This window comes from Pseudoliparis swirei, chromosome 5, assembly GCF_029220125.1.
Source record: "Pseudoliparis swirei isolate HS2019 ecotype Mariana Trench chromosome 5, NWPU_hadal_v1, whole genome shotgun sequence".
Taxonomy (NCBI): Eukaryota; Metazoa; Chordata; class Actinopteri; order Perciformes; family Liparidae; genus Pseudoliparis; species Pseudoliparis swirei.
In genome coordinates this window covers 8,774,996-8,797,204 of record NC_079392.1, presented here as the reverse complement: position 1 = coordinate 8,797,204, position 22,209 = coordinate 8,774,996, and the positions used below count along the sequence as shown (strand labels likewise).

The 22,209-nt window shown below is 41.7% G+C and overlaps 1 protein-coding gene across 1 annotated transcript; it reads right to left on the bottom strand.

The window, feature by feature from the left end:
• Positions 1-214: 214 nt before the first annotated feature.
• Positions 215-20,760, bottom strand: LOC130193813 (tetraspanin-1). Its single transcript, XM_056414571.1, has 7 exons — positions 20,704-20,760; positions 16,491-16,697; positions 14,567-14,641; positions 2,925-3,023; positions 1,412-1,555; positions 674-757; positions 215-287 (listed from the first exon to the last, which is right to left on the bottom strand). Exons 1-7 carry the CDS (start codon positions 20,758-20,760, stop codon positions 228-230), a joined length of 726 nt encoding a protein of 241 aa, XP_056270546.1. The 3' UTR covers positions 215-227.
• Between the last annotated feature and the right edge of the window lie 1,449 nt (positions 20,761-22,209).

Here is a 22,209-nt window from a genome sequence, read left to right as displayed (position 1 = left end):
AATTGACCATCGTGTCACCATATACATTTGTAAAAAAGATTGTCCATCAAATAAATATACAGGGAACAAACAGGTGTATCCCTGACATTTTTTATTGGCAAATATGAAATATTCACACAATGCAGGTACAAATACAACTGTTCTATGTCGATGTCTTTCTGACAAAAAGAGCAAACCAGAAAGTAAAAAGATTTCTGTGTCCCGACTGGTGTTTCCCTGAAGCCGTCTCAGCTGATTCTCGTGTCCAGGTGGTAGTACAAGTACATGGGCACTATCATCGCAGCAATCTGAAGAAACAACATAATGCAAATATGTTTATCTGTTTTCGTATTATTTTGAGGCTATTAAAACCGTGCAGATCAGATGATAATCAGACATTACAGGGCTCTATAGTAATAATAAATAAAAGATTAGAAAGCTAATTTGAGTATATAAATATATATATATATTATCTCTTCAAACTTGTATTATATCATTATCAAAAGATCCCATTCTCAGAAAAGCTGGCTCCATGTCGATGTCCGGGGTTCTAATCCCTCCTCTTATGATAAAGACATTACCACCACTGATGTTAACCAAGACACTGGTCTTGCAGTAAGAGTTTGTTGATTTGTACACTCTTTATTATGTACCGAAGCACTGACTCACACTTTTGAAAGTTTAGTTATGTTACCTCTAAGGCTCCAATTCCTGCTGCGACGCCTCCCACAATGATGGCGTGCTCTTTGATGGTCTCCAAGATATGTTTGAAACAGCCCTGTGCATAATGGATTGTGTCAACGGAATAATACATTCTTAATTAATACATAATTAACATAACAAACTAAGGGACCAATGGCCAAAATACATTACCTAATTCTGCAGTATAATACACATTTTCATAGTAATGAAATTAGGGCTAACTGCACCTAATACACAATAGCTAATTCTAACTCTTAATGTACTTCAGGTTATTTCAGTTCAATAATTGGACTTATTACCACGTCATAACAGATCATCAGTTTTCAGTCTCAAAATGAATGTCCTTGTATTTTCACGATATTCTCACGATATTTTATCTCGGTCCAAAAACAAATTTGTAGCATGGCAGCGATGGATTTAAATGATAAAAATGATGGAAATATCTCAGCAGCTATTGGATGGCCATGAGATGAGAGAATAACTCTCTCTCGCTTACTTTATTCTGTTGTGTCCCTTTGTGTGCGTGTAAAGGATGATAACATTAATGGTACCCCAAGGATTGAATCAGAAAATAAGATAATCTGTTTTTGAGTATTTACCCAGTAGTCAATGCAAAGGCATTGTTGACGCTGCGTTCATGTGCGGAATGGGAGTTAGCATTGAAAATATTCGATGTTTACAACTTGCGGCTCTTCGGTTCATCTATCCGTCGCGTTTTTTAAAATCTCACCTGCACAGTGCTGCGCTCTGCCTCGTAAGGGCTGCAGGGGGTGCTGTTGGTCCAGCAGCAGCTGGGCGGCAGGCGGCCTCCGTTCCCCTGTTCAAACTCAGAGCCGACAAAGTCCGTGTATTTGGTGAAACCGCAGCACTCCAGCTAGGAGAGGGGAGGAAAACATGGCATAAAAACACACGACGAGAATCTCGTGGGGTTAAAGATTCATAAACGAAATCGCTCTTCATTGTCCAACCATTTAAGAAAACTTAATTAAAGTTGAGCGAGGGCCTTGCTGCTGGGTGAGAAGAAGTTGTCGCTCTGTTTTGTTGTGCGTTGGCATTCAGAACAGATCTGTATTTACTGTGTTGGGTGCTCAAAAAGAGTTCAACAATTGAAAACTATCAAGTAACCGTGACACATTCTCCGGGGCACCACATTGCTTTGAGTTTTAGAAATGTGACTTTTAGCAACTTGAGTGTTAATTAAATTCCATCACCTCATAACAGAAACTTCAAGCCAAAGCTTCTGCTTCACTCGATACACATGTGTGTGTGTTTTGTTGTCAAGGTCAGACATCGCTTGAATGTTTCACTTTGCCAATGTAAACTGAGCCATTGTAAAGCTGTCACACGGTACGAATGGAATTTTTTTTTTTTCAGGGATGTAAAATGAGAGATAGAAGGTTCTCGAGTTACCTTGACTGGGACCATTGTGTGCAGGTGAGCTGAGGTAAAAGGAATGGATGAAGGCAGATCGATGTGGCACACAGTTTTGCTTTTGTTTGATTTCAGTTCAGAAAATATCTCACTGCACTTTAGAAACAAGTTGTTTGTTTTTTCGGTTTTATTAGTTCGCTGAAGGACACCGGGAGAACATTACGTCTATTAAATCAACCTTCAGGGGTTCACAAATCCCCTGGTTCACCGTGGTCAAGGAATATTCTGTAATATCTTAAATATTTCAGTTAATATTGAGCACACAAGGTGCATAGTCCTTTAGAAATGTACTGATTGAACAGAAATGGAGGTTATCTAATAGTTTTGGTTGGTATTTGTATATTTTAAAACCTAGCAGTTGGCAAACTTATTGGATAATTTCCCGATGGTACAAAACAGTGAAATATATTTATTGTGTATAAAGTGGAAAAATGCCGCACTAAATTATAATGCGTGTATAATTTATGGGGTGGAGATTTAAAGAGAACTATGTTCTGTTGAATGTGTCCATGCACCACAGAAGTGTTCAAAAAATACTTCCTCCATGCATCTTTATTGCAACATGTCAATAATATAACCTTCACACAAATATTATAGAATGATTGAATCATTTGAATAGTAATACAACATGATAGAGGTTTGGCTGTGAGCATTTTCAAGATTCAGAACATTTTCATAGAGAGGAAAGAAGAACAAGAATGTAAAACCTGATTTTGTGTTTTGGGAAAGGGGAAATAAAGTATTTATACATATCTGGTATAAAGAACCGATCAAAAGCAGTCCATTGAAAACCAACAATGCAGACACTGTACCTCTGTCATGGTGGTGTTCCAGAGCTTCGTGAACACATGGTCGCTGCCGTAGTGTCTCTGTAAAGCAGGGGCCGCCCACGCGTTGAGGATCCCCTCTGCCTGAGAGAAACCACACACATGTAAGGACATTTCGACATTACACTTGTTTCCTCTAAGGGAGATTGGAAAGGTTAATTTCCATCACAATTAGCAGAGAAAAGTAAAGTGGCAAATGCTTGATTGCAGTTTTTTCATTTGAAGGAAATGTGTTTTTCGACAGAAATTCCCTCCATCTGTTTCCTCTCCGTTTCGTGATGGCGCAATGTAGCCGACGTCCTGCACCGTCCTCATGAAAGCTAGTCCTTCATAACGCCCGGCTCCTTTGATCCATCACAAATGAAGAGGAAAGAGACAGATATGTATGTGTGTATGTTGTTGTTAAATCAACCTTAAATTGTCTGTCAAAGTCTACCAAATAAAAAAATAAAAAAAGATTACATCAACAAAACAAATGTACAAATCATTGAAGCAAACAATATAAATAATATCCTATATATAAAACACAGCAAGCATAATAAATATTACACTTTAACAAAACACTAAACTAAAAGTAAACAGAGTTAACCTATTTGACAGCAGATCTAGCTCACGCTTATTAGCGGAAATTAGCTTAGAGAAACTCTAATAGTTGCACATTTTAAATACTGATGGGGAAGCTTAATATATAATAAGATATCATTTTTTATTGGTTGATACATTTTTTTAAATAATGTGGATCTGTGAAATTACGATAATTAAACCTGTCAAAAAAAACGTAGTGGTGTAAAAGGTGCAACATTTAAAATTCAGTAAAAAGTAATGGAAATACTCAAGTACCTCAACATTGTATTTAAGTGCTTGATTAAATGTATTGTGTTACATTCCATTGTTCGTTGCAGCTCAAAGACAAGAAGCACATCTATTCACTGCAGAAGTCCAACAGGGTCACACATATACACACACACTTTAATATAAGGCAAGGCAAGGCAAGTTTATTTATATAGCACATTTCATACATGAATGCAATTCAAAGTGCTTTACAAAAAATAGATCAAGAATAAGAAATAAAAAAAGAGGAATACAAAGTGCATCAAAGAAACAATTTAAAAAGGCATAAAAGCATAAAAGAAGATTAATAAAAGAAAAAATAAAGATAAAAATCTAAGTGCAAAGAATCATTCCTTCTGTCGTTGTCTTATTATTTCAGGATTAATACAAGATTCAATTTAAGGCAATGGAGAACATAAACGTTTTTTAGCCTGTTTTTGAAAGTAGTAAGAGTTGGTGCAGATCTAAGCTCTTCCGGAAGTTTGTTCCAACTGTGTGTGGCATAATAACTGAATGCTGCTTCACCATGTTTTGTTTTAACCCTGGGAACAGTTAGCAGACCGGCCCCAGATGACCTAAGAGGCCTAGAGGGTTCATAAGGTGGAAGCAAGTCAGAGATATATTTTGGACCTACACCATTTAGAGATTTATAAACGAGCAGCAGTATTTTGAAGTCGATTCTCTGACGTACTGGTAGCCAATGCAGAGACCTGAGAATGGGTGTAATGTGTTCAACTTTCTTAGTCTTTGTTAGGACTCTGGCAGCGCATTCTGAATAAGTTGTAGCTGTCGAAGTGCTTTTTGGGGAGACCTGAAAAAGACTATTACAATAGTCTAACCTACTGGAGATGAAGGCGTGAATTAGTTTTTCTAAATCTTGTTTGGACATAAATCCTCTAATTCTTGCTATATTTTTAGATGGTAATAGGCTGATTTTGTTATTGATTTGATGTGGGTATTAAAATTCAGATCCGAATCAATTATAACACCTAAATTTTTGACTTGATTTTTCGACTTTAAAGAAAGGGAGTCCAGATGAGCACAAACTTTCAGCCTTTCTTCTTTAGCACCAAACACAATTATCTCGGTTTTATTTTCATTTAGTTGGAGGAAATTTTGGCACATCCAATCATTGATTTGGTCTGTGCACTGACGCAGTAAGTCTATGGGAGCATAGTCACTTGGTGAGAGAGCTATGTATAGTTGAGTGTCGTCCGCATAATTATGGTAAGCGATTTTGTTATTTTGCATAATTCTGCCTAAGGGGAGCATGTAGAGGTTGAATAGAAGAGGCCCAAGGATTGAACCTTGTGGAACTCCACACGTCATGTTAGTCCGCTCAGATACATAGTTGCCAATGGAGACAAAATAGTCCCTGTCTTGTAGGTAGGACTTGAACCAGTCTAGGACCGTACCAGAGAGTCCAACCCAGTTTTTTAGTCTGTCTAGAAGTATTGAATGGTTGACAGTATCAAATGCAGTGCTAAGATCCAATAACACTAGGATAGAAATTTTGCCAGAATCAGTGTCTATGCGAATATCATTTAGAACCTTAGTGAGAGCAGTTTCAGTGCTGTGATGGGGTCGAAATCCGGATTGGTATTTGTCTAAGATACCATTTGAGGTTAAAAAGTTGCTAAGTTGCTGATAGACGACCTTTTCTATTATTTTACTTATAAAGGGTAGATTTGATATAGGTCTGTAGTTGCTAAGTACAGTAGCGTCTAGGTTACATTTCTTTAGTAGAGGCTTAATAACTGCTGTTTTCAAAGCCTTTGGAAAAATGCCAGATTGGAGAGAGCTGTTAACTATTTGCAGTAAGTCTGTTGCTAAGCAGGTAAAACCTTTTAAAAAGCTTGTGGGCAAAGGATCAAGACAACAGGTAGATAGCTTAAGAAGTTGCACAGTTTCCTCCAGAGTTTTGTAGTCAATTGCGTTAAACTGTGTCATGTTTATTAAACTACTTTTGTGTGACTGTAGTGGTGATATCATTTTTTTGTTTAACATGGAAATATTTATGGCTTGTCTGATGTTTAGAATTTTATCCCTAAAAAAGAAAGCGAACTCATTGCATTTATCAGTGGATAGGAGTTCAGGGGCTATTGGTGCCGGGGGTTTAGTCAGCCTATCAACAGTGGCAAATAAAGTGCGTGCATTATTAATGTTTTTGTTAATGATGTCAGAGAAAAAGGATTGTCTAGCACTTCTCAGTTCTAGATTGTAAAGATTAAGTCTCTCTTTTAAGATGTCATGGTGAATCTGGAGTTTAGTTTTTCGCCATTTTCGCTCAGCTTTCCGGCACTCTTTTTTCTGGATTTTTACAGATGCAGCATTTCTCCACGGTGCTTTTTGCTTACCAGAAATTAATTTAACCTTAGCAGGTGCAATGGTATCTATAACATTCACAATCTTAGCATTGAAATTATCTAGAAAACCATTAACAGAGGTTGAGGTGAAAGCTGGTGACAGAGAGATAGTTTCCATGAACAGTGCGCAAGTATTCTCATTGATATATCGTTTTTTAACAATTTCCGATCTACTATTAATGTCAGGAATAATAGACATTTCAAAGAAGATACAAAGATGATCAGACAAAGCAACATCAATAGCAGTAAGAAATGATGACTTACAACCCTTTGTGATAAATAAATCTAAAGTGTGCCCCCGATTGTGGGTGGGCCCGGAGACATGTTGATACAGTCCAAAGGTGTCAAGTAAGTTATTAAGTTCTTTGGTATTGTTGTCATTGGGGTTATCCATATGAATGTTAAAATCTCCTGATATAGACAGACAGTCATATTCCATGGATACTATGGACAGTAGTTCAGCAAATTCATCAAAGAAACTTCCAGAATGTTTTGGGGGTCTGTAAATAATCAGTAGTAAAACACGAGGGAACATTTCAGAACAGCAGCAAGATACTCAAATGAAAAAGTCCCCAAACGATATCTGCCTACATTGAAACACATCTGAAAATATAACAGCACCTCCTTCCCCCTTCTTTTCTACTCGGGGGGCATCAATGAAGTAAAAATTTGGGGGGGTTGATTCAGTAAGAACAGCCGCTCTGTTATTCATATCAAGCCAGGTCTCAGTAAGGAACATGAAATCTAATTCATAACGAGTAATCAGGTCATTGATTAGAAAAGACTTATTCGATAACGATCTTACATTAAGTAATGCAGCTTTTATGGTTTTAGTGACAGGCAGTAGAGAAATAATAGACTGTTGGGGAACAGCTATTAGGTTTGCTGTAGTTTCAGTATATCTTAAGTGCTGATAGTTTTTTCTAGCGGTAATCCTGACACCAGGATGGGACGCTGGGGTGCAAGTCTCTTCACAGGTTGAGGGGGAGGTAGAGTCGATCGGGGTGGGGGTGAGAGTCGTGGGGGAGGTGCCAATGGGGGTGATCGAGGGGGTTTTAGGGGTGGTCTGGCTAGGATGGATGAGGGTGATCGGGGGGGTATTGGGGGTGATAGCCGAGGGCTGGCTAGGATGGAATGGGGGAAGGATCGGGGGGTCAGTTTGAGGCCAGCATTCACCAGTTGTTCCATCTTGTCGGTGAAACCCAAATGAGGGGAGGCTGGAGAGGAGAGGGAGAAGAGGGAGGATGATCTGGAGGAATGGCGAGATAGAGATTGGGGCAGTGGTGAATGTGAATGGTCAAGTTCCTTATCATCCTCACAATCACGGGCTGCTGTGCAGGAATCAGGCAGGGGGGATACCTCTCTTGAGTGGTCGTCCTGGGGCTGAGACTGTAGTTGCTGTGATTTGGAGGAAAGGGACACAGGCTCCTTATCTCTGCTGACCTTCGCATCACAGGCTGCTGAGCAGGAGTCAGACAGTAGGGGAGGAGAGACCTCTGTTTTCTTTCTACTGTCCTTGATTCTCTTATCGTCTGTAGTAGGGCGGAGAACAGTTGGGTGGCAGAGGTAGTAAAGTAAGTTAGAGGTGAACAATTTCTCTCCATAACTGTTAAGTTGATATCCATTCTCTCTAAAGAGGTATCTGCGCTCCCAAAACAGATTGAAATTGTCAATAAAGTTCACCTCATGTAAGGTACAAGTTGTTGACAGCCACGTATTTAGTCCCAGTAGTCTACTGAATCTGTTTACTCCAGGTCGAACTGACGGCAGGGGACCACTGATGTATGCCTCAACATTCAGGGAGCCTAGCATCTTAAGCAGTCCAACAAAGTCTTGTTTCAGTGTTTCTGACTGTTCCTTGTTAATATCATTTGCCCCTACATGCACAATGATTTTGCTCACGGTTTGGTGGGCAGACAGGATTTCAGGGATTTTTTTTGTTATGTCACAGACCATTTCATCAGGGAAGCAGTATGTTTTAGTATTCTTCTTACCACCAGTGTTGATATTTTTAATGGTAGAATCACCCACAACTAGGGTTTTTAGCCTGGTGTCATTAGCTTGTTGTTGCTGTGGCCTTGTGTTTTTGGAGCACCCCTCATTCCTTACCGAGTGGCGTGGAGATGGAGAATGAGCTAAATCTTCGGGCAGTGACCTGGGCTCATGCAGTAGTGGTTGAAATCTGTTATCTAGCTGTAGAGTCTGTGGTATGGGAGAATTTCTGTTATTTCTCCCTTTCGTAGCAATCCATGGCTGCTCTTTATCAGCCACGGGGGTTGAGGCGAAAAATTGAAGGGCAGGCCAGCCGGTAGCAGTGTTAATTTCAGGGCATTCAGAAGCATGCTCTGCCGTCTCCAGTATCTCTATTTTGAAGGGGATAGATTTGTTTTTAGGCTTTGCACCAAGTGTATTCCCGGAGGCAATACTCACAGTTTGTTCATTCAGTGTCACGACAGCCTCAGAAAGTAGCCTTCCATTGGCAGTACTTGTATTCCGTTGCTTGGCAGAGCAAGGGCTTGCTAACGTTAGCTTAGCAGCAGTAGTAGAGCAGGGTTTGGCTACTGTTAGCTTAGCTTTAGGACTCCATGGCATCGTTGTATTATTCGCATTGTCTTCCAAATGATATATCTTAGTTTCAAGTACTGCAATCTTCTGTAGATATCCACGACAGTCTTTGCAGTGCGACATATCCGTGGCGAGGGGAGGTATTTTGAACAAAGTCTCTGCTTCAAACCAGGACTGGGCTGACTAGCTAGGCTAACTAGCCTAGTCAGCTCAGGGCTTGGTGGCTTGTTCACTCTCCTTCCTGCTACGCTCAGCCAGAGGAGAGAGAAGACAAATCACGGCGCTAAACTTCCCGCGGCCGCCGCTGCTGCTGCTGCTGCTGGTGGTGGTCCTTGCTGTGGACACACCACACGCTGTGGAAGCCCCAGAAAATAAAATACTGCAGCTGATTTCACGGGCAGGAAAAGTAATTATCTGGGAGTCACCTATTCATCAGAAATTAAATAAATCTTTCACACAAAGCACTTGGGAAATAAACAGCCCCGGCCTGGCACCTGGAAAAAATGAAAATAAATCAAATGATGACCTGACATTATTCTCCATTCTTCTCCTCCTTTTTTATGGTCGTGAACTAGGGGGGCATTTACATATATATTGATGTCCCTGATGGCTTTGGTCAGGACACATTCTGCCTGCTATTTGTGTTTATCCAAAGTGCAAAAAAAGGCAGGTTACGGTTCAGGCAAGAAGAGAGTCTTTTGTCGGGAAAGAATTCCTTCACAAACACACAGGTTAGCTTTCTTTCACGTTTTCCCCTCCTCCCTTCCTCAATCAGTTTTTTTCCCTCCTTTTGATTAATAATCCTGTCGCGTACAGTCACACAAAGACCCATTTGATGAGGAGTGTGAGCTTTACTGTCCGTGCATGTGGCCAAATGCAACCCAGTGTCTGTCAGGTTTATGTGTCTGAAAGTGCTTGTTTCTTTTCTCCCCCCCCCCTCCTGTGTGTGAGTACGTGTGTAAGTATGTGTGTGTGTGAAGGGGGCAGGCGTACGAGATGTCCGAGGGGATGCTGGGATACATGCCACAATTAAAAATGCCCGCCCATGAAGCTGCGAGAGCGACTGAGATCAGAGAGGGTTATTACCAGCCGGCTAATTCATCACTGTCACTCTGTCCCGCGCCTCACCACATCCCGTTAAACACACACACTCATACACACACACACACACACACACACACACACACACACACACACACACACACACACACACACACACACACACACACACACACACACACACACACACACACACACACACACACACACACACACACACACACACACACACACACACACACACACAGTACATCGTTGGAGGTGAGCTTCCCTCCATCCTGGACATATACACCAAGCGGTGCGTGGCCAGGGCCAAACGGATGATGAAAGACAATAACCACCCCGGCCACAAGCTGTTCACCCTTCTACCGTCAGGCAGGCGATACCGCAGTATCAAGTGCCGCACAAACAGACTGAGGGACAGCTTCTTCAGTCAGGCCATCAGGCTGCTGAACAAGGACTGAGACCCTCATTAACACTACACACCAGAACATATTCTGTGAATATCTATGGCCATGGTGTATATTTTATTACATTGTTTATATATATATATATAGTATATATATATTGTATGTATATACATATATATATAGTCTCAAAAGAAGTGTATATTTTATTACATTGTTTTATATATATATATTGCCATGATGTATATTCTATTACATTGTTTTATATATATATTGTTAATACTTTCTTCTTTTTTGTGTGTGGATATTGTATAGTTTATTCTCATTCTTATTCTTTTTTAGTCTGCTACTGCTGTCGGGTGTTTTGCACATAAGAATTTCACGAACCGATTATACTTGTATAAAAGGGGATGTGACAATAAAAAATTGAAACTTGAAACTTGAACAGTGAGGCTGGAGGCGATAACACATCTATCAATACAGTATAGAGGGAACTCTTGCTACACACACACACACACACACACATGATAACAATCTTCAGCTTCTTGTGTTATTGATCTCTCGCTGCTTTACCGTGTGTTGCTGCTCCTGAAATAATTATCGATATCTTTTACTTCAGTGACTCGTCGGCTGCTAATTGGTTATTGTTATTAAGCGGAAAAGCAATAAATGTAAACCTTATTAAGTTCAGCTGAGCGGTGCTTTGCTAAGAGGAAAGGCAACGAATGGTTCGTACCTTCAGTCGTTGGCATTCCTATCCACCTGTTTGTATCACTCTGTGCAATTTGAAAATGAAAACAAAAACTAAGTTGAATTGTCAAAGAAGAAGAATAAACAAAACAAAAAAACGATGCAAAGAAGGGTGACAGATACAACTATTAGGAATAAAACTCTTTGTGCTCTGCAGTAAAGGGACGCTATCAGCCATATATAAACGCTTTTTAGATCTTAAAACTCATTCAACAGCATACATTAAAGCAAAATGGGAAAAGGAATCTGGGATAGATATTTCTGAGGAAGAATGGACATTAATATGGGGGTACCAATGCAAATGTACCAGTTCAATGAGCTGGCGAGAGTTTAACTCGAAAAATTGTATACGATTTTCCATTACACCATCTCAGACATCTCATTATAGCGATAACATTCCTGTTTGCTGGAGAAAGTGTGGACACCAAAGCACAAACAATTACCACATCTTCTGGGACTGTCCCATCATTAAAAACTTTTGGAAGGCGGTACACAATGCTTTACAGGACATCTTTCGCGAGGACATTCCTTTGGACTTTAAGATTCTGTACCTTGGAAATATACCTCAAAGTTGGCTGAAAGGAGACAGACACTTGATAAATGCAATGCTGGTGGCCAGTAAAAAGACTATTACCAGAACATGGTTATTACCAGAGTGTCCTACAATTACATCACGGAGAGACATTGTAACAGATCTACAGAATGGAGCAGATTACAGCCCATGTTAACCAAAGAACGGAAACATTTCTTAAGCACTGGCAAAAGTGGTGCAACTATGTCACAGATAAATGGCCTGACTGTATTTCTTTACTCTATGGAAAATGATTTCTCCCTGCTTTATTTATAGTTTTGTTACTATGGTATTGTTTTTGTTTCTTTATTTGTATATGTGTTTTTTTTTTTTACTTCTCTTCATACATAAGCTGGCGAGAGTTTCTTCATACATAGAATCTGAAAAATTGAAATATGTGTATGTGTGATTCTGAACACTAATAAAATATAAATTTTAAAAAGAAATGAAGAATTTTATTTATTTATTTGTGCTCGATCTGTGGTGCACAATGCTCCAGTTTATGCTCTGCATCTATTATTTTCCAAGTCGCGGAGCTTTGTAGGCCTATCACTTGAAAAAAAGAAATTTGCCGCTGTTCTAAAGGACTTTCCACAGAATCCTCAAAATACCTGTAAAAAAATATGTTCCATCTCCTGCACAATATAAAAGTTGCAACTAATCCAAACAAAGAGCAGCTTATTGAAAATAGAGAATGATCACAAAGCTCCGTAGAGCTGATTAACTGCAGTACTGCTGAGGATTCTCCGTAGGTTTGTCACGAGGGACCCCTTCCACATACAGTCAATTATTCCATTTTTTATATAATACTATTGATTGCTGCAGCATTAAAGCAGAAGTAATTGGAGTTAATCATCTTACATCACTTACTCGGGCTAATCTTTCCTCCTACTGATGTGATATGAACGTAAACACCAATCAGTATTGGATTACGTTTTGAGGGAACATTCCTTTACTGTCCACGGATGTCGCTGCGATTCAATAAATGCCACATCACATCACATCTATTTCATTCATCCAGTGTGAAGTCCATATCGGCCCCCGGTAATAAATCTCCACCCAGGTCACTTCCGAATCACTTGGCGGAGAAAGAACAACCGTGACCACTGAACGGCCTTTCATAATGCCCGACGGAATTGCTTATTAAATCTCCGTTATTCTGACCACCTGAAGGTTATTGGTGCTTTGGTTAGATGAGCTGCGGGGGCTCGCTGGCCAAAAGGCAGATTTATGCCGCAGATAAGTAGGACTGAAAAGATCAGTGCTTTATTTATCCTCCCCTTTCATTGTCTACGCCTCTGCCTCTTGCTTCTCGACACAGGCGGCTATATGTATCATATTAGGAGTATATTGCCCATATTCATTATTCTATTGTGTTTACTGGGCCTTATCAAAAGCAGAAGATGCACAGATGCTCTGACGCACTCATAACCGCGATGGACCTGGAAATGTCCTCTGTGTTCGTATTGAACGGATGAAGCTAAAGCTAACAAGCCGCCGCGTTAAGTTTAACCTTATCTGTGATCTTAGTCACACACACACACACACATTTCAACAAAAGACATTTACAGTGCTCGCCGAGCTCGATAGCTCAGGTTTTGTAAATGACAACAGCAGTTCTCCTAGCTCAGCCTCCAAGGACACATATACACCCCCCCCCCCACACACACACACACTCTCTTATAGCTTCTTTGTGTGAGACACCAGGCTTGGACAGTATAGTTGAGAGAGGAAGGGTAAACATGAAGAAGTTAAAGGTCGACCTGTCCAAATCATCCACTTATTGTTTCTGTTTATAGTTGAGACCCATAAGTATCACATTTTCATAAAAAAATGTCTTAGTCCAGTGAAATGTTGTATTTGGTGTCCAATAGAAATGAATTTTTTTCTTGAAAAAAGCGGTGAATCGATGCTCCCGGTAAAGACGTGAAGACGGTTCTGACATTCTGACATCACGTGTTCATCGAGTGTGTGATCAGGAGAGTCCAAAAAGAATTACATCACTTAGATGCAACGTCTTTGATCCAATCTGTCCTGACCTTTTATGAGTGCAGCCAAGCTACTTGTGGTGCACTTAAAAATGGAAGAGAAAAAAAAAGAAATATTCTGATAATATTTTCAAAAGAAATGCAGGATGAAATGTCAGCCTTCAGATTTCTCTAGTGATGAAAGTACCATTTTCACCATTCACTTGGTAGTTTATCACAAATGCCAAGACATTTCTTCCGGTAATCAGAACAGATTATGATCCTTGTATTGTATTCAAGTTGTTATTTGCCTCCAAGAATCTTGCACTGAGCCAAACGACATGTGAGCCTAATTTTTTCGAGTATATTGTATACACTCAAATCAGGATAAACTCAGTCTTTCAAAACACTACGATATATACAACTGGGATTCTTTGCAGGGTCCAATCTTGGTTCATAAACTCCTCCATGCAGATGGATGTTGTGTAGATTACCTCTTTTACTCCTGGGGACTCAGATACATCCTCTGATTGGCTAAAAAAAAACGACTCTTTTCTTTATTAGGATCCCAATCTACACTAACCTCCTTTTACACAGCTCATTTGAAAGCCCTTTAATTATTATATGTGGCACTTAATGTAGAGGGAGCATGTGTACGTGTGTGTGTGTGTGTATGTGTGTGTGTGTGTGAGAGAGAGAGAGAGAGGGAGACAGAGGGACAAAAAGAAAGAGGGAAACACACATATGTAAATAGACTGTTTTGCATATAAAATGCTTTAGCTTCAATATTCCAGAGTAATAAATTGCTCAAAGTTAGCGATGGTGCACACCGCCCCGGGCTATCCCGGAGTCATTAAGTAGCCGAATGTAGTGAGGCGGACATAAAGCCAGTAATTTAATGATGGTTGCGGCTATGATGGAGAATATACATGGAGATACAATCCAGGGAGTGGGACGAGGAGGTGAGAGGGTGAAAGAGAAAGGCCGAGAGGGACGAGGCAAATTAGGAGACAAAAGAAGGGGAGTGAGGAGGAGGAAGGGTCATAGAAGGTATAGGGGATGTGATGAGGCAGTGAATGAAGGGGAAGAGGTGAAGAGGGGGGAGACTTACAAATGAAGAGTAGGCCAGAGCCACGACTACTGCTGCCACTTCAGAGATGAATATGATGAGGAGGATGGAGAAGAACTGCATGGAGGGAAGAAGACGAGCAGAAAGTTTGAGTTTTTTCACGATCTGACGATATAAAACTAATACAAAACCTGCTTTAGTCTGGTCTGTATTTATCTTTGCATGAGAAGGCACGGGTGTGCCATAATCTGTGGGATTACCTTTTGTCAACATGTGCTCTGATGAAGATTATCTTTTTAAATCAATAATGAATTGGAACTTAGAGTACGGAGCCTTTTTTTCAAAAGAAATGCATGTGTAAAGATAAAACACAGAATTTGTAATTTCAGCATCAAGATAAGCTGATGCGGTTTGTAACCACCGTCTGAATATCCAGGGTCCTGTAAAACAGCCATTGTTGTGGGTAACAATGGCTGAGTGTCGATGAAGCTCGGCTGGTTACACAGAGGGACAACAAGGAGACACACAAGTGTCTGAGTGAGCTCCTCTCCCGGCTCATCCATTGCACTTATCCAGTCCATTACATCTGCTTCTCACGTGAGCCGCGGTACTCGCCGGGTCCAGGACCCGCTGCGCCGTCATCAGTCAATGCGATGGGACATGCGGACATGATGGGGGGCTCGACAGGGGTAAACCGTGCCGCCTGTGCTCCTCATTAGACCCGCTGCAGTGGACTAAGAGCTAGTTAGCCTCGTCGCTAATGAGCATAATAATGTACAACGGCGTTCGGGGGTGGGGGGGGGGGGGGTATGAATGAGGCAGGAGGGGCGGATGCAGCTATTAGCAAAGGCCGTGGTGCAAATGCACGGATGAGTGGGAGCGACTGGATGAAAACGCACATGATGATCATGGATGACTTTTACATCCACACTCAAAGAAATGACTCATTGGATGAACTCAATTAAATTGTTGGCAGATTTTCCATCCAATAATTATATGCAACTCCAACTAAAATTTAGCATATCAGTGCAATAAAATGTAATTAAGTTGGTCCAACTCATTTGTATCAAATACATCTAAAATAAAATAACGATATTCATTCAATTAAATTAATTTGTGTTTGTCCAACTCAAAATATAAACTAACTAACTAACAAAATATGCAAACTCCACACAGAAGGAAAGCCCCGACTGGGAATTGAACCCAAGGACTTCTGGCTTTGAGGCGACAGTGCTAGCCACTACACCACCATAGAGCCCTGAAGGTGTGTTCACCTCATGTAAACAACTCATTTTCAGCTGGCGCATGTGCAAAGGGTAGTCCTCAATGAAACACATTTATTTTGAGTTGATATGCACACCATCTAACCTAAATAAATCTAATACATTAAAGTATTCATACATTTTGTGTTACACCCATTAAATATAAATATCTATTTTTGTAATTTATTTATTTAAATGTATCAAACAATATTTAAATGTGTCACCTCTAAGAAGGGCTTGAATCGTTTTTTTGAGTGGGGGGTTTATCTGGGACCGAACCAGGCAGGAAATGTGTATTGAGCATAATTCTATGTGGATTGGTCATTTGAGAAACTTCATGAGAAATACTTTGTTTTAATTCCAGTTTATTTTACACAATTTAAAAACCATTTGAACAGACGACGCACAGTGAGTCACCGCAGGGTGAGTCAAAGGATGTTCTCCTGTTGAATTCAACGAGGACATTGGGTAGCAGCAGCGGCTCCTTGGGCGTCGTTCGATGCTCATATTTTACATTTTCTCATTGCTGCACTAAATTCTCAGGTCAACTGTTTCAACTTTGACCGTGTTTGTCGTGACCAACAGCTGGGAAGTTGCCCGAAGGCCGTCGGAGGAGAGATTATTCGACGCGGCCATATTTCAGCGCCCTCGACTTGCCTCTGCACTCGAGCCGTCACCTCATGAAGCGCGTCTTTTACACCCACCGTGAGCAGCAGACACTTGCTCTCCCCGTGGGCCCCGCAACAGCCCAGGAGCCCCAGCAGCAACATCACGGCCCCGACGGCGATGCAGAAGAAGCCCACGTTGATGAACTTCAAGTCTTGTCCGGAGAACGGCGCCAGCTGATGGAGGAAGGTGTCCCCGTCCACGCTCACCCAGATCCCCAAGACCAGCAGGGTCAGGCCACCCAGCTGCAGGAGGATCAAAGACAACATCACAAACAACAAACATTCGCGCGAACAAAAGCTAGCTCACCCAATACACGCTCAAAATCCCTGTCATTTCTGAAAATTGGAAACAAAGGAGTTTTCCAGAAGGATGTAACACACTTAACAATAGCGAGGTAAACGTCAGCCGCTGGGTGGGCTCACCAGATCTTGAGGGGGAAATAGGATTTTGGAAATGAGAGGCCATCGAATCCAGACATCAGCAACCGTCGCTCACGATCACCCCTCAGTGACACCGTGACGCCTCAATACCCTTCACTCGAGAGGGGAAGATTCCCATTGTGAGACAGAGGTGACCGCCTCAGGCCTCACATTATGCATCGCGGCCGGAGCGACAACTTGGCCTCTTTTTCCCTTTTCTGAACGAAATGACTGACCTTTTCCAGGACTGCCTTTATCGCCCCACTCATGTCACACATGGACTCCATTTAGTGATCATCTTGTGCCGCTGAATAAAGCCTCGGGGGGTTCAGACGAGGGCTACAGGATTATAGCTCGGACAGTCATTGGAGGGGGCGTTTATTGTCTTCCCCCTGACTTCCCCTTTTTACAACAGCCATGATGGAAGTGCTAAAAAAAATTCAATACGGCTGAACTGCATTGACAGAAAACCATCCGATCGTCGTCACACAGATTTTTAAATCTCGGCTCTCATGTTCCTTTTAGCCACGAGGCCTTCGCACCAACTCTAATTATGTGGAGAGAAAAACAAACTTAGAAAGCGGACGGAGTGTCGCCTGTTAAGCCACTAGCTTTTTAAAAATGTGAAATAGTTTCACGTTTCAGTCATATTATTGATTGTGCTGCTGAAAAATGCGCTAGTCTACTATCTTTAATTGATCACCATTGGAGATGGGGGACATTTTAGGCTGCTAATAGAAGCTAATTAAAATAGGAGCAGATAAAACTTACTGAAATATTCCCGAAATATTTCTTTAAATTAAGAATCGTTGTCATACAAACTTTACAGAGCATTTCCAGTCATTCAAGTTGCTTCATAATCTCTGACTAGGAACATCAACAAGGTGAGGAGGCATCTCATTGGGACCCTGAAGCACATTTATATAGAAACTATCGGCTCTTGTAAAAACCCGCTCATAACAAACTCGATCAAAAAAACATGTCGCATGTTTCATATCAGGAAATCACCTGATCGCATTATCTCCCTCTGCATGCCTCTCCCTCCTCATCTCTCCACCTCTGACCTTTTCCTCCACCCCTTTATCCTCCTCCGTCTCCTCTGTGTATTTCACCCTGAACTCCTCGCACTGAGTGATTTCTCCTTCCTTCCTCATCCTCTGCACATATTGTCTGTCAGGTTCCATCAGGCTCGTTGCAGTCAGCGGGCCCACCGCTCCCCCCCCACACACACACACACGGCCCCCGACACTCCACATCTCCTGTCAGACGCTGACATCGCCAACGTGGGGATCATCTCCCCCCTTCTTTTCTTTGTCTCCCTGTCTTGGACCCCGCTCTGCCTATCTATTTTTGACTCCTCGATTCTCTCTGCCTCGCCCCACCTTTCACTCCGGGTTTTCTTTTCTCATCTCCTCAACCTGTTCACTGCCATCAGTGCACCGTTGGCTAAATGTAATACGACAAGCATTTTGCCCCTCTAACTCCTTGTGTGCCACCATTATCCCTCACGAGGTATAATTATAGCTGGCACAATGTCTTTTTTATATTTTGAAAGATGTCTAATCCCTTTGATGGTGTGCCACGTGCAGGTGGATGCCCTGTCAGTTGAACACCCACATGGCAAACAGGACTGGAAGTAAATCAGGTTTCTGAAAGATTACGTGTGTCGTATCTATGGAGATGGGAAATAAAACCTATTAGGGTTAGTAGAGGAGAGGGAATGAATAACAGGCTGCAGAATCGGAGGCCATGGCCTCCAGGGGGAGGTGAATGGAGAGATAGAAAGATACAGGGGTGTAGCAGAAGAGAGAACGGGCCCGGCCCGCCCCATTTGAAATGGAATTGGTTCTCTTTGAAAAGGCTGGATTGAGAAAGACGTCAGTCGAGTTTAAAAACCCATTTTCATGGGTCATATTACTGAGAGCAGACAATCTGATTAAGTTCCTCTACGACTATCTAGATCTATTTTCAGATCTTGAAAAGATCATTCATGTATGGAATGGAGAATCAGGGTAGCCTACTGGTCAAATAGTAACAGGTTTCAAAAGAGCACAGCTCCCTCAGCTTCTTCAGAGAACACCTGCGCGCTTCAGGACTCGTCTTCTTCCGCTTTATTTTTCAGGGTTTCAAACCGACAATCACTTTGATTAACTCATGTCTTCTTCGCTGCCAATTATACTGCATTTGCGACGGCCCTCTCAGAAGGCACCTCGGAGGCTGTAGGATGTCAATCCCATCATTGGTTTTTTTACGTTATTTTGTGTCATATTCTGATTCGTTCGTTCAGACTGGTCAGACTCACAGGACGATCTTCTTTGAATCACAACCAACAATGTCAACGTTGTTTCAACTCCTGTGCGGGACAGCCCAAAATCGCACAATGCAAAGGGCCTTTCACCAGGACTACCTTCTGGCGCCAGTGGTCTGACTGCATCACGATACAAACCTGCTGCATTTGGCCAACAGTCTAGTTTGGTGTGTTCTCCTCTGGTTAATTTTCTCTGAATGAGTCTTATTTCAAGTTTCAAGAAGTAAGTAAATTTGACGCAATCGGAAGTTGTTAAATCCAAAATCCTGCAAGCTGTGCACTCTGTAAAGTAATATTTCCATCCTCCTAACGTCACAGCTAGCAACTTCACACTGCCTGCGTGATTCCGTGAAGAACATCGACTCTTATTTGAATCCGGCCCCCTTATTTCCTTCATCAGATACATTCTTTGAATGCAGATTTGGACTCTGACGAGGAGGAGACGTTGTAGAAGCAAAAAAAACGCCGCTGAAAGCATCGTCCTCTTCTGAGCCGCGGAGAATGGCTTCATCCTCCTGCGCGGCCGGCTAACATTTCGGGGAGACGGCGTAATCAGTGCGCCGCTGTGAGTTCGAGAGCTGCCAAATTCATCAAGGCGCCGCAACGCCGGGGAAAAGTGATGACTTGTGCTGGGAGCCTCATCTGTGACAGCGGGCGTCCAGGTGGGCCCGACTCGGCGGGCGCATTCAGCTTACCCTCGCCAAAGTTTCTCTCCATTTCACAAAGCACATTAGTTATCAACATTAAACCGGAGATGTAGGTGGGAAAATTAGAGCCTTTGAAGTTAATGAGATGAAAATTGCTACGGTGGGGAGAAAGTGGAGTAGAAAGGAGCTTCGTTCAGGCCTTCTGGCGCAGTGGTGCAAACTGTTTATGTCCCGTCTGTTTGCCTTGAGGGGCGGCATGAAATTATTTTCTAGGCATTTTGCTGAAAAGCTATTGTTTGTCTTTTTTTTTAATGTACACTACCGTTCAAAAGTTTGGGATCACCCAGACAATTTCGTGTCTTCCATGAAAAATCACACTTTTATTTATCAAATGAATATAAAATATAGTCAAGACATTGACAAGGTTAGAAATAATGATTAATATTTGAAATATTAATTTTGTTCTACAAACTTCAAGCTCAAAGGAAGGCCAGTTGTATAGCTTATATCACCAGCATAACTGTTTTCAGCTGTGCTAACATAATTGCACGGGTTTTCTAATCAGACATTAGTCTTCTAAGGCGATTATCAAACACAATGTACCATTAGAACACTGGAGTGATAGTTGATGGAAATGGGCCTCTATACACCTATGGAGATATTTCATTAGAAACCAGACACTTCCACCTAGAATAGTCATTTACCACATTAACAATGTACAGAGTGTATTTCTGATTAATTTAATGTTATCTTTATTGAAAAAACAGTGCTTTTCTTTGAAAAATAAAGTCATTTCTAAGTGATCCCAAACTTTTGAACGGTAGTATAACTTTTCCTCATATGCGAGCATCCAATCAAAGCAAAACATACTCACAAAGATAAGCAAGTTGAACAAGACCACCATCAATTTGACGAATGTGAAGCAGCCCATTTTAATCTGTAATAAAAGGAGAAGATACATTCTTGAATTTCCTCTTTCATCAGCGGAGACCTTTTATCTCCCACTCGCACACAAGCTTCACACGCACGCCTCGCTACAACATCCAGCCCACATGACATCGCTGACAATGAGTTCAAAATGATAACACACACAGCTGTAAGGAACGGGAAAGATATCTGGTAATGAGAGGTCCATAGGAAACGGAGAGCCGTAATAGAAAGGAGAGTTTATTGTGTTTACATGTGGTCATCATGGCACCAGAAAAACAAATCTTACCTTTTTGTGTGCTATTATTTTCTATTATCCAAAGTAGCGCCAGTTCAAATCAGTTTAACACTCCTGGGTTGCAGACAGCAAAGCCGATCTTAAAAAAAAGACCCAAATAAAGAGAAGAAGCAGGAGCTTTCTTTTTCTTCTGGTCAAGGTGTGCGGAGGTCAAAGACGGCTCGGCCTGACTATATCACCGTGGAGTGACGACGTCCAGGTAGGTGGCGGAGATCAGTAATCTGATGAGTGGAGGAGGACTGACTGGGTGTGGTCCCGGAGGATACGGGTGACAGCAGGTGGATGTTGTTCAGGTGCAGGGGGTGGCAGCTCTGACACCTGCAGGTCCACAGCGAACACAGATTCATGGCACAGGATCGCCCTCAGGGGTTCGAGGTTCGGGACCAGTTGTAGACATGTCACGACCAAAATAGCTGTCCAAACTTGAGAGGTGAGTGTCAAATGAATGTGTTGCTCCGTGCAGCCTGTTGAGTCTGTTCTCACAACGCTGTCACGGCGTGTGAAACAAGAATTGTGAGGTTCTCCACAGTGTTGCTGCAAAAGAATCATCGTTTCAAAAAACAGTATCCCTGAAACAGTAGTGGAATATTACACAACAACCACAGCAGCCCACATGACCTAAGCTAGGACTGGGAGAGCCAGTAAAGCTGTGATTTTCTCTGATCCCATACAAGTCTCTATACGTAACGCTGTCGCAGTGTTTTATCCCCGAGAGTTGTTTTGGATCCCGGAGAAGGAATTCCCTCACTTCTTGTGTATTTGTTTTTTGTATGTGTCCTGGTCATGATTTTTAAAGAGCTTATTTCATGCTTTTAACGCATCCTAAAATTTGCCGTGTCAGAGTTTGTCAGTAAAGAAGTCCGGAGTTGGCAATGACTTCTTTTGGTGCAGCATCTATTTCATTCTATAGTGAAAAGTGGCCCCTTCCGATCCGCTACGGAAACCTGATTTGTCTCCGCATATTTATTTTGCATACCAGAGCGCAGAGACACGTTTAACAAAAGCAATAACAATAAAAACAATTCAAGTTTGTTGTGTTGCGTCTTCTGTTTTCCAGATATATCACTCGCTACCCTAAGAGCCGTATCTCCTGTTCACTTGTTTTGCCAGGAGCATGAAGCATTAGCCTCAGCCTTGAAGCACAAATGCATCTTG

Coding starts and splice junctions, on each gene's coding strand:
- LOC130193813 (XM_056414571.1), bottom strand. CDS start 20,760: ATGGGCTGCTTCACATTCGTCAAATTGATGGTGGTCTTGTTCAACTTG. Junction 14,642..16,490: donor GCAAGTGTCTGCTGCTCACG/GTGGGTGTAAAA, acceptor CCCTCCATGCAG/TTCTTCTCCATCCTCCTCAT. Junction 1,556..2,924: donor GGAACACCACCATGACAGAG/GTACAGTGTCTG, acceptor CCCCTCTCCTAG/CTGGAGTGCTGCGGTTTCAC.